Below are 13313 nucleotides of genomic sequence, written 5' to 3'. Positions count from 1 at the left end.
AGAAGGCACATATATTTTTTGCATCCAAAAATTATTAAGGGATTTCTGTATAACCTCGAATTGAATTTTGAATGTTATGTTAAATATTATATATATATACATTTATTAATTATAAAATTATAACATATTATAACCATCATAGTTTAATTAATTCTAAAACTAGGCTTGGAGAAATTTAATTTATCGATGGCAGGAATTGAATCATTATTATCAGAAGATTCATCAACTACCAGTGTTTTATGATTCTTTTGAAGAGTATCATAATTCAAAAATGCTGTTGGTTCATAAGTTATACCAGCCTTTTTTGGAGATCCTTCTCTATTACCATGAAAAAATAAATTTCCTGAATCTGGACTAACTTTTAATCGTTTATGATTATTTCTTTTTGAAATCTTAGGAGGAACATTTTCAAACCAATCACTGGAATAATATGATTCTTCTAAAGATGTGTTATCCGCAGTATTAACATTATACTCATTTATAAACTCACTAACTCCTTTATATTTTTCTCCATCATTATTTCGTTGGGAACGATGATAAACAGGACGAAGAATAGCTGGTGGTCGATAATCTGTTTCTAAAGCAGCAGTTACTGCTGTTTCTGAAGCAGGACTGTTACTACCATCAATTTTGAATTCATTTTCTTCTTTACTATCTTTAGTGAATAAAGAGGTCAGACTTAATGAATCTCTCAATTGTATCAAACAAGGTTCTCCTATTGGAGTACCACCTGTAAGAGGTTCATTATCTTCTCCATCACCATCTCCACCATCTTCAATTTCATCTTCTGACGCATCTCCTATAAAATCACTAACATCTTCATCGTCATGTAATTCTCTTTCAACTTCTATAACATGATCAATTGACCTATCGTCACCATCTTCATCATTCAGGTCTTCTTTTGGAATTACTCGCAGATGGTTTTGATGATGATAATCCAAATCTTTACTCTGCTTCATACCATCATTTATGGCTTTTGAAACAAGAAAGTCCATATCTGGGACATCTTGAATTTGTTCAATTTTATCCATAAATATTGATTCAATCCCTATTTCATTCAAGTCTCTGGTTTCTGGAAATGTCAGAAAAATTAAACTCCCGCCAATACAACTTAATGCAGTGAACATAAATATCCAAATTCCAACATATTCCATTATTATAGGGTGAAATAAAGCCAAATTGGCATTTGTAATCCATGCTGCACACATACAAACGGCAGAGCCCTTTGCTCTAGCCATTACTGGAAATATTTCCCCAATATAAAGCCAACTTGTTGAAACAATAGTTGCAGCATATATAGCATATAGAAAAAGGAATACAGCTAGGAAAAAAGAAGCTGGTACTTCAAATAAATCAAAATCAAATGGAGAGAAAATAACAGTTTCTTCAACTGGTTCTCCAAATACTTTTGCCACAATAAAAATAGTCAAATTTGCTATCCCAAGGATAAAGAAACCAAAAACCAAACAATCTTTTCTCCTGCAATCATCAAGTAAGAATATTGGAAAAAGGGTGAATACAATAATTATAATATATTGAGAGGACATGAAAAGTTGTACATCTTGAGCAGGAACACCACAGACTTCACAAACATAAATAAAATAATTTGACAAAATTCCCATGGCAGTTAACAGAACTAATACCTGAGTTATTATACCAATAAAAGTATGCTTCCAATACTTCTTGCCAAATATATGACCGTAAGTACAATTTCTTATCTCTGGTCCAGCCGTGTAGGCTCTTAGAACATAATCCTTTTCGTCAAGTTTTTCATCGTATATATGTTCCAAACCATTGTAGTTTCTTATTTTGTTCAAACTTTTTGCAGCCTCTGACCACCTCGATTTGTAGGCCAACCATTTGGGAGACTCTGGTAAAAAGAAACATGCAATAAATAAAAATACAGAAGGAATTCCTTCATATGCCCAAGAGTATTTGAAAAATACACTACTGTAGTATCTTTGGCAATAGTAGTTACAGAAATACATCACCAAACCACCAATACCCAGGCTAAGTTGAACCATTGACATTGACCGTCCTTTCAGCTTTGAAGGTATGGTTTCAGATATATATACGGGAATACCAGTTGAAATGAATCCAAGAGAAGCACCTTTCAAACATCTTCCAAGTACAATTAATGGAATATAAGGCAGAAAAACCACAACGATAGTGCCAGCAATCCACAAAATTCCTGCTAATTGAAAAGTAAAGATGCAACCTATATTATCATACAATGCACCACTAAGAACACAACCCACTTAAATAGTTAGTATATCTTGAGTAGTATCACTTGATAGACTATGTAATAAGGTAATAATTACAAACAGCACCAATAGCATTCCCTGATTCGACCATTATCATTTCCCACATGGTAAGTGGTGTAAAGTAGTCTTCAAATGATTGCGAGTTTAAAACATTTGATAAAGAAGCACTTTCAATCCCTAGCAACATCCCTGAAATTGCCACAATGGATGTGATTCCATACACACTATAAGTCTTACGGCTTGAAGACATCAGATGTAACTGTAATTGACTAATTATGAATAGTACCGTCTAATTAATAACATATAAATTATTTAGGCGCCAAATAAGTCGTGATACTTTTTCTTTAGATTTTGATTATTTGCGCGTAATGCAAAATAATTTTGATCCCAAATATTTAATGCAACAGATTTGATTATATGAATCAAGAAAGTTGACAATGGACCTTGGTATATCTCCATATGATCTGATAGAAATACATAAATCAGGTAATGGGAAAGAATTGAAGGTGGAATCAACTTTAGCCAAGCATACCCTAGCATATTCACCCATAATTACCAATATCATTCCCAAATTTAAGGTTAATGTTAACAAACCATTCAGAGGAATTCCAAGCACGTCTTTTAATGATGACGATTATCAAGTACTTATTCCCAATGAAATGGATTCACAATTGGATGCATTCAGTGATGATGAGCTGGAAAATGAGATATTTCCTGAAACCCCAAAGAAACGTATTGAAAAGGAAGAGATAACGATAATTAAACCAGTTCAAGTATTAGTTAAACTTCGGTCATTAAGTATCAATGGCATTGAATTTGGTACCAAATCTGAGATCCGATCTTCGTGTGTCATACCGAGTGCTTTAAATACAGATGGAAAGGAAGAGGAGGATTCTTTGTTTATATCACTAAAATCTGGGTTTGTACTATTGATTAGATTGTACTTCGTTCCACGACAATATATGGACTCAGATTACACATTCCAAACAAATTCAACCGTTAAACACACAGGAAATTCAATATTTAAACCATTCGTGTTACAGTGGTGGGAGACATCATTATCTTCAGATGATATTAGTTTGACTGATTCAGGCTTTTCTTTGCATTCACATAAATCGGGCCTTGCTGCTGTTTCTACATCAGCATCTGGAATGTTTCGAATATACAACTTACAAGTTTCCAATTCAGGAACTATTCCAAAAAAGCACCATAACGTGAAAGTTGATGGTCTATTACTACACTCCTGTTTCGTGGAGCCGATCAATGGCAAGGACGATGATCATGTGGGTTTCTTCACTTTAGCATTTACAAAATTTAGAAGACTAGTGATTCATCTAATTACTTGGTCTATAGTCCAAGATATGTCAAAGAGCTTCAAAAGTACAACTTTACCATTATATAATAGTTTCAATATTCCAATATTTGTTGTGCCTGTCAGAAATGGATTTTTATTCGTAAATAAAGAGAACATGGTAATTGTTTCTATTCATAACATACTTTCAGCAGATTACGATTTCATCACAAAAGAGTCACCCTGGTTGACACACGAGGAATTTCCTACCAGTTATTACAAATCAATGGATTCTACAGATGATAGTTACGAAGTAATATTCATTTCGACCGATGCTGGAAATATATACTCCGTTATCGTTGAAGATGGTGGCTTCACATCAGTCAAGCCAATTGCAAAAATTCCAGAACCTATTTCTGTTTTCTCCTTTGAAAAGGTTCATGAAGGTTTTAACGTGATATACAGTTGTGACAATGGAGGCAGCAAGAATTTACTAATGAAGCTTCCACTTGAGCTCAAAGATGGATTGGATTTTCAATATACTGATGCTAAATTGATAAGAGATAATAAAAACTGGGCACCTTTACTTGATGTTCTGATAATCAAATCAAATACATCGACCATCTATAACTCGATTTCAGACCAAGAACTTTGGGGTATTTCAGGGTCAGTAAAAAGGTCCAAGATCAATTTTTTCAAGTATGGCTATCCAGCAATACGAACAAGTGATACTTACGAGATTTTAAGAAAGGCAGATAAGTTGTTTTATATTGAAATCAGTAGGCGGAAATATATTCTCTGCTCTTTTCCCTACCGAAGTGTTCTCATAGAGTATCAACATAATATCAAAGAAGCATTTACAGAGTTATCGGATGCTAGAATCATAACAGGTCCCACTATTTTTGCTGATACATGTGTATTTGATGATGTGGACTATTTAATACAAGTATCTGCTAACGAAGTATTGCTTTCATCTCTAACTGAGGAAACCAAAAGGCAAACAGTGGAAAACAAAATATTTTACTGTGACAGAGTTCAAAATTATCTACTTTTGGTAGTTGAATCACCACATTCCGGGGGGATGCAACTTGAGATCTATAAAATAAAAGGTGGTGATACGTTATTCGACGAAGGAGCAGATATAATTGAAAAAATACACAGCAGGATATTGAACTTTGAACCTTCAACTGCTAAATTTCTAGATATTGGAAGTAGTTTCATTTTAGCTGTAGGAAGCTTTTCTGGTAGTCTATTATTATTCCGATTTTTGGAAGATAATATATACCCACCTATTGAAATTGATTTATCAAGCTTAAATCCTTATTACGACAATTCATTTATTGGCGAAGATTTGGTTATACCGCATGATATTTGTTTCTATGATAATAAAGTCTTGGTTGGTTCAAAAGATGGTTATAGTATAACTTTGGCTGTCGATGGAAGTTTGGGAACTGTTTGTGAGGCTTTTCTTAAAATCGGTACTTCACCAGTTACATATTCTAAGTCTAGAACTGATACCCAACTTATATTCATGCACTGCAGATATATTTGGTTACTTAACCTTTATGAATCACGCTTTCCTAGAAGAGTTCATTTCGATGAAACATACGAACGATCAGTATTTGATATGGTTGAAATTTCTATTTATAAATCTACAGATACGCTGCTGAAGTATTTTGCAGTAATCCGTGATGATGGATTACTGGTTTGCTCGATATCTACTTTTGCGGGACCCTGTGTTAGGCAGGTGAGCCTACCAGAACTCGCTATCAAGCTTAATTATTTGGATTACTTATCTGTTTTTATAATATTGTGTAAAACAAAGAATTCTAAGAACAGATTAAAATTCTTTGACAGGAAATCATTGAAGTTAATCAACCATCAGGAATCTAGTATAAAAAATAGAGAAGATAAAGAATTGTCTTTGTTTTCGAAGAATGAAGATCCCGTATCAAGCTGTGTTTGGTCAATATTTCGAAATGACCATCTATCGAAAAAGGTTTTGATTGGTTGCCGTGTTGAAGTCGGTGATTCTGTAAAAGGTTCAATGAAATTATTAGACATTGCTAAAGGTATGGCTGATGAGACAAGAATAGTTAGTGTCAAGCAACTCACATCGTTTGAAGTTGACAACCCAATTTCAAATATTGTACAAATTAATAATAGTATACTTTTTGCAAGTAAGAATAACATTTATTTTCTTACCTATGATGCACAGGGTAAACGGTTGAAACCGGTTTCGACTTTGGCTTCCTTTCCAAGTGAAATTATGGATCTCAATGTCTATGATAATAAAAGAGTAGTAGTAACTACTAATCTTGATTCAGTCTATCAATTGGACTATTCTGAAACCGATGGAAAGGCATCTTTGGAGTATATCGTGAATGATCCATTTCCAAACAATTACATTAGTCAAGCACGATTAAACTCCAAAATTGTGGTTGGTGATCGGTTACATTCTTCAATAGCAACCATTGAATTTGAAAAAGAAAGATATGTTAGCAAGACTTGGTTTCATGTTCCTTCTATGCCTCGTGTGTTTGAAGCTAACTTTAAATGTATATGGGTTACGGGCTCAGATTTGAATCGTTCTGTACTTACTATTGGAGTAAACGGGGAAATCGGGTATGTTCGAGATTTAGATAAGACAAGTGAGGAATATCAGAGTTTGATGCAAAAGTTAAAAGTCAGGGGCCTGATCGAAGAAGAAGTAAAGAAATTAGACAGGCCATTTTTCAATAAGGTTAGTGGAACTGGCTTACTTTCTCTTAATAAGCCTATATTCGATTATAAAGGAAACGAAGGAAAATTTATAGATTACGATTTGGAAGAAATTTCTAAAGTATGTTCCATCCTGTTTAGTATTTAAACTTTTCTATATACAGAGGTGGTAGTTTGATATACAATCATATAATGTAACAATTCTCACATTCACTAAATAATTTAATCTGTAGATGCTCTTTCACTAATAGGCGATGATGGATCACTATCAAAATCAAGAGTAGGTGTCTTTTTCCTTCTTTCGAGTCTGAATTTCTGAGCTGCTGATACCCTTTCCGATGAATCTTCTTCATTGGCACCTCTAAGTTCTTTTAATAAACTTCTGGCTCTTAAATTAACATCCTTCTTAGAGATGTCAGATTCCAAGTCAGCTCCATTACCGTCAGAAGCAGGACTATTATTCTCATCTTGACTGAGTGAAGTTTCTGATTCCTCAATAATTTTTTCTGGGGAGTTTTGTTCTCCAACATTGGTGGACAGTCTATTAGGACTTTCTAGTAATTGCTTCTTTAACAAAGCTCTCTTACGGGCTGAAGTCGATTCGCCTTTTGGTGGTCCAGCAGCTTTCAACTTTTCAAGTAATGAATCCATAATATTTGAATCATCATTATCATCATCAGTTTTATTTCCACCTGGTGAAACAGGTAATTTTGGAGTTTCCAATAATTTCTTTCTTTGTTCATAAATTCTAAGTTCTTCTTCTCTTCTTATATTTTCAGCTTGAACTCTCTTAAAATCCTTTAAGAAATTAGAAAACTTTGAGATAAAACTATTTCTAACAAATGAATCAGTAGGATCTTCTCCAAAGTATCTCATTAATTTATCAAACTCTTTCATGGTATAAGATGCTTGACCAACTAATAATTCTCTCTTCTTATTCGCTCTCGTTAAGGTTGGTAATACGACTTTCAATACTCTATCTTGAGGATGGAATTTAGACGAATCACTTAAGTTACCAATATCAATTGAACTTTGAACATTCTTTATAGCTTGGGCATATTCACGACAATCAGTCTCAATACCTTCAATTGAAAATTTAGCTACATCAGTACAATTTCCCAATTCTTCAATGAAGCTTAAAACTTCAGGATATTGAGTACGAATAATATTTTCCACATAATGAAGGAATGTCATACTATTCTTATCATCCTTCATGAAACTTAATCTTTGAAGAGAACTTAACCTAAAACCTTGAGCTTGTTTTGTAGAATCATTCATATAATTACCCACAGTTAAAATAATTTCAAACACATTCTTCAATTGCTTAGAATCTCTAATATTTGCAACAACTTCGTCAATTGATCTTAATTTAATAACTAAATCTTCATAATCTCTTTCATAGTTGGCCATAACAAATAAAGCTCTGATTCTTGATTTCCAATAATGTTGCAAATTATAGATTAACTCCAAGTAGATTCTATCAGGTCTTTGTAATTCATTCTTATCCTTATCAGGAGCAGGTGGATTTTCAACTTTATAATCAGTAGAATATGGTTCAAAGTTTCTAGCTAAGGAATTCGTTACTTCGACCATTTCTTCTTTACCTAAGAATTCTAAAACTGCATGATTTTGAATAACATCTTTGTCACATCTTAAGATTTTTGAAACCAATTCATCGTCAGTTAAACTACTAAATGAATGTAAATTGATACTGAATTGTTGAGCAAGGTCACGAGATAAGAATGAGATTTTATCAACTTCTTCTCTTTTCTTAGATGCCAATTTTTTGATTTCTTTGGCTGCAAAGATTAATTCAATTTCATCAAATACACCTTTTGATTTAAGTTCATTAGCAATAGTACTGGTTTCAGTATGTTGCCAAAACGAATTAGATGTATCATTATCGAATTTATCCCAATGTAATTGTTTTAACTTCTTTTTTGGTCTTGGGAAATTATCAAATGGAGAAGGTTGTGAAACTACTGGTAATGGAGTAGCTTTGTGTTTAGAATTTGGCATTGGGAATGGAGGTGGTGGTGGTGGAGGTGGAGGAACGTTTGAACCACTAGATCCAGCTAATGATTTGGGGAATGGAGGAGGCGGAGGTGGTGGAGGTGGTGGCCCACTTCCGTTTCCGGATAATAATGCAGGCATAGGTGGTGGTGGTGGTGGAGGTGGTGGAGGAGGAGGAACAGCACCTGTTGGTTTGCCTCCCAAAAGTGAAGGCAATGGTGGAGGCGGTGGAGGAGGTGGTGGTGCAGCGCCAGCATTACTTGGCGGGGCAGGAACTTCAACTTTCTTAACTGGACTGAGAGGTCTACCATTTGATTTGACATCATCAATAGCATCAGTTTGAGCCACTTTTGATTTCAATTCTTGTAAGAATTTAGGATCCATTCCACCAATAGCTGTTTTACGATGGTCTTTATAATCTCTAATTGGTGAGCCTGAACCTCTGACAATATCCATATTAGTAGCAGGTTTAACTTGACCTTGTTCATATTTAGCTTCCAATTTTCCAAGTGTAATTCTTGAAAATCTATTAGAGTCTCTGTTTTGTTTAGGAGATGAATCAATAGAAGCCAACTTTTTCTTTAATTCTGCTTTCAATTTTTGAACTTCATATAATTCTTCTTGAATTTTAGATTTTATAGATGGATCAATTTCTTCTGGAGTTTCAAACATGAATTGTTGATGATTGTCTTGTTCTTCAGAATTAAAGTCAATATTAAAATCTTTAAAGTTATTTTCTAATTCTCTTAATCTTTCCATAGCTAAGAACTTTTGTTTACTAAACATAGCACTATTATTGAATTTCATTATATCATTAGATTCATTTTGAAGAGAAGCTAATTTTTTCCTTAAATTGTCTAATTTGACCAAATCATCTTTTCTTACTGGTCTTGCTGGTCCCGTTATTGGTTCTTCCTCTATTTCTTCTTCATCTTGGACATCTTCTTGAGCTTCTTCGTATTCTTCTGAAGTATCTGATAAAGTATCTTCTATTTCAGGTTCAGATGGGCTCTTATTATTAGTTGGCTCGACATAAGTTTCAAATTCAGTCATTTCCAACTCTCTGGCCATGGTTTCAATATCAGCCATTTTATCTCTTAATTCTCTTAATCTTGAACTTGGTTCAACCTGAGCTCCAAATTGACGGTTATCAGCTTTATATTCTGCCTTTCTACGACTAATTTGTTTTTGTAATTTTGAAATCAAATCAGCATTAGTAGTTTGAACTGAGACTGTGGTCTTACCATTTCCATTTTCACCAATACTATGTTTAGTCTCAATTTTAGCTTGATTATTTAACATGATTAACAATTCTCTCATTTCTAATTCTTGTTGTTGCTTTTCACGAAGATGTTTCTTCTTTAACTCATCTAATTCTTCACTTAATTCTTCATTTAATTTTCGAGTTCTAAATAATACAGTTTCTTGTTCACGAACTTCATTAGATAAATTAGTAATTAAACCATCAGCTCCCATAGACAATTGTCTTGACATGTCATCTCTTTCGGCGGTTGCTTCTTCGGCAAGCTTTTTGAATAATTTCACTTCGTCTTGAGCCTTACGATATAATTCGTCGGTAGCTAAGCTTGAAAGAACACGATTTATACCAACTCTTATGTTGGTATCGTCATCAGTAGAAGTATTCAGGGAGACATTTTGAATTAATCCATCTAATAATCTTAAACTTCGAGCTAATTCTTCACTATTATCTTTCTTTTCAGCTTGATTTAAATAAAGATTTTGCATTGCACTTATGAAATAACCTTCTGATTCACTACTTTTAACTTGATTCCATAATGATTGAATGATTTCCACTGGATTATTAAAATCCAAATTTTCATCAAATTGATCTTTAGTTCTTAAATCAGCTGCATCATCAGCAGCAAATTGAATATACTTTGAACATTGTTTAGTTAAACTTTCATAATTTAAACGTTGAAATTTTTCCAATAATCGATCTATACCTGCAGCTGTAAATTGTGAACGTAAACGAAATCTTGAATTTGAATCATTGGCAAAATCAACTAAGGCATTAATCAACATCATATTACTTAAACAATATTCTGATAATTGATTTTCTATACTTCCATTGGAACTGGATTGAGCATACTTTAATTCTTCACTAGCACCAACTACTGAATTTAAATATTTACCTTTACCATCTAAAGTTTTTTCAACTAATCTTAACCATAATTCAAAACGTTTATAAACAAATTGTTGAGCTGATTTTCTTATTAATCTTCCATTTTTAGTTGAAGTTATTACTGTTGTTGAAGTTGAATCTTGATCAAATTCAAAATATGGTTTTAATGGTATGGTATCCAAAGCTTTTAAAATCTTATGGTATTTATCATTTCCAGCTGATTCATCACGATGGTACGCTATCATAAAGGTTAAAGATTCAGCTGCAATCTTTCTAGTTAAAAGTCTAGGAGTTAATAAGGATCCAGATACAGCTTTAACATACATGGTAACATCGGTTTTAACTCTTTCTGCACCTAATTTTTGATTCATATAACAATTTAATGCTTTTAAAGTATTAAATTCTTTATCAAATAAAGTATCATGAATATCAAGAGATTCCAGTTGGTTTATTTGTTCTTGAACTTTAGTTAAATATGTTGATAATAAAGCATCACCTTGATAATCAAATATGAATTCTCTAACCCAATCTATAGGTTCAGTTCTTAATGATACCCATAAATTCTTTAATTGTAAAGCAGTTATTGTTTTTGATACCAATTTTCGACTATAAAAATCGGGAGATGAATTTTCTTCTTTATTTTTAGTAGTTCTTTCTTGACGTTTATGTTCAGTTAAAGCATCTTGATAAATTAACATCCATTTTTTATCAGGACTATAATTTATCATTTCATTCTTTGCATTTTGAGGTAATGATCTAAAATCTCTCTTTTCCATCAATTCCCGAAATAATTTATCAATTTCATAAATCAGATGTGGTTTTTCCAAATGAAATGATGATGAAGAAGATGATGATGAATTATTATTGCCAACTATTGAATCGTTGGTAATTGAAGGAACTAAGGAAGGTTTTGATATTATGGTTGCTCCTGGTGATACCATTGATGAAACAGTTGATTTTCGACTTAATACGGATGGTTTTATTCGTTTATTGATGGCACCAGTGGGCGATGATAAACTGGTGGGTATATCATAAGGGTTACTATTATTAATTATGGGTGGATTATTGTTATTTATATTATTGGTATGATTAGTATTGGTATTGGTATTGGTATTATTATTATTATTATTATTATGTTGAATGGTTGATATACTATAAGTTGATGCATTTCTATTATGATTTGAATTTGTTATTTGAGGACCTGGTACTATACTAGTCGAACTTGCTGATCTATTAGTGAAAGTCTTGGATAAAGTATTACCCAAACTTTGCCTTCTTGAAGTTCCTGTAGTATTTAAAGTTCCACCACTTAATATACTTGCTGAATCAGTGGATGAATTATCACTTAGATTATCATTACTGTAATTGGTATTAGTAGGATTTAAATAACTGGAATTATTATGACTATTATGATTTGATCTTGGTTTAAACTTTGCTTTCATTTGTAGGAACGAAGTCTTGGAAGTACTATTGATGGAAGATGAATTATTAAGATTATGGGAGTTGACACTGGTTGTATCATCATCATCCAAATACGAGCTGTAAGCTCGTGAGTTGTTCAAGTCATCATCTATCTGAGGATTTAGATTTGAGTTATAGGGATCTCTTCTTCTCATGATGGATGGATGAATGAATGGTGGTAGTTGATTATGAGTTATGCAGATTTACGAACAAAGATCTTGTGTCTTGACTGGGAGGGAGAGCGTGGATGATATTAGTATGGACTATGATTGGATTAGATTGAGTATAAGTTGGATGGGATGGTTATTAGATATGATGTTATCTTGATTAGTAATATTGACAGTTGAATCAAGATAAGGGGAGGTAAAAGGTAAAGATAGCTATCTAATAGATAGATCGGCTAATTAGATGATAGTTGTCTATAGATATGAGACGTACGATATGGGATCTATGGATGGGATGGGTTAAGATGGGTATTGTGGATGGATGAGATGGTAGTTATAGTTACCAGGTGGTAGGTTGGATGGTTAGTTGGTTGGATGGATTGGTGGATTGGTGGTATAATTAAAATAGCTAATTGATAAAGTTGGTTGTAAATGTAATGACAGTCAAAAAATTATAAATCGCATTTGAAACAAACAACAAAAAAAAAAAAGAGAGAGAGAGATTTTGCTGTCTGTACTTTACTGAGAGTTTGTACTGTATAAAAATTGGTGGTGGTTAAATTAACTTTTTTGAGGCAACTAACATTTACAGTCCATACTGTTAATGTTAAATGATAATGTTATTTGATAATTGATATGAAATTGATACGTTAAGGACATGATATTAGCCTTCTACAGCATGCCAGTATCATTTATTATAATGTTATTCATAGTAAACCGAGTCACTAGAGGCAATTAAGGTTTGGATAAGTATTCCATAAATAGCAACAACAACAACAACAACAACAACAACAACAACAACAATATCAGCAAATAGTGTCTATACCTTACCGATTCTGAGCTATCTTGTTATATCAAATCTATGACTATTACTATTTTCTATATTTACTAATCGGTTATTATTACTACTTGGTAAATTGCGTGCATGAAGTTACTGGCTTTTGCTCGTAACTTAGTTGAAGTTTGGGGGTCAGTTAACAATCTAATGTTTGTGTTTATATAATTGATCTTGATAATTCAATCATTAAAAGTTCACAATTAACACTTCAATCTAACCATTAAGTATCATCGTCATATCTATCGTAAGACAATGAATAGGTCGACATAATGACTACTACTGAAGAACTATCTCCCTATTTATAAGTGGTGGGATAATTCGGTAATGGTAAAAAAAAAAAAACAGTGCCGCTACCAAAAAATTGTAAACAAAAAATGATAAGACGCGTTTTTGTAACTTTCACATTACCGGCAATGTT

The 13313-nt window shown here is 32.9% G+C and overlaps 3 protein-coding genes across 3 annotated transcripts; 1 reads left to right on the top strand and 2 right to left on the bottom strand. All coding sequences in view use genetic code 12, as the record gives it.

Moving 5' to 3' along the window:
* Position 1: 1 nt before the first annotated feature.
* DFJ63DRAFT_54144 (uncharacterized protein) lies at positions 2-2607 on the bottom strand. The gene is made up of 2 exons (XM_064908900.1): positions 2331-2607; positions 2-2257 (listed from the first exon to the last, which is right to left on the bottom strand). Exons 1-2 carry the CDS (start codon positions 2512-2514, stop codon positions 144-146), a joined length of 2298 nt encoding a protein of 765 aa, XP_064763229.1. The 5' UTR covers positions 2515-2607; the 3' UTR covers positions 2-143.
* Positions 2608-2701: 94 nt separating this feature from the next.
* On the top strand, positions 2702-6424 carry DFJ63DRAFT_322003 (uncharacterized protein; the record flags this gene model as incomplete). Its single annotated transcript, XM_064907384.1, has 1 exon — positions 2702-6424. One exon carries the CDS (start codon positions 2702-2704, stop codon positions 6422-6424), a length of 3723 nt encoding a protein of 1240 aa, XP_064763228.1.
* A 37-nt stretch (positions 6425-6461) lies between these two features.
* Positions 6462-12490, bottom strand: BNI1 (formin). Its single transcript, XM_064908899.1, has one exon. The coding sequence runs from the start codon at positions 12046-12048 to the stop codon at positions 6499-6501; it is 5550 nt and encodes a 1849-aa protein (XP_064763227.1). The 5' UTR covers positions 12049-12490; the 3' UTR covers positions 6462-6498.
* Between the last annotated feature and the right edge of the window lie 823 nt (positions 12491-13313).

The sequence above is a fragment of the Scheffersomyces coipomensis genome, assembly GCF_036884675.1.
Source record: "Scheffersomyces coipomensis strain NRRL Y-17651 chromosome Unknown DFJ63scaffold_2, whole genome shotgun sequence".
NCBI lineage: Eukaryota > Fungi > Ascomycota > Pichiomycetes > Serinales > Debaryomycetaceae > Scheffersomyces > Scheffersomyces coipomensis.
The sequence above is the reverse complement of the archived record's forward strand: the minus strand, read 5'-3'. Positions and strand labels throughout refer to the sequence as shown.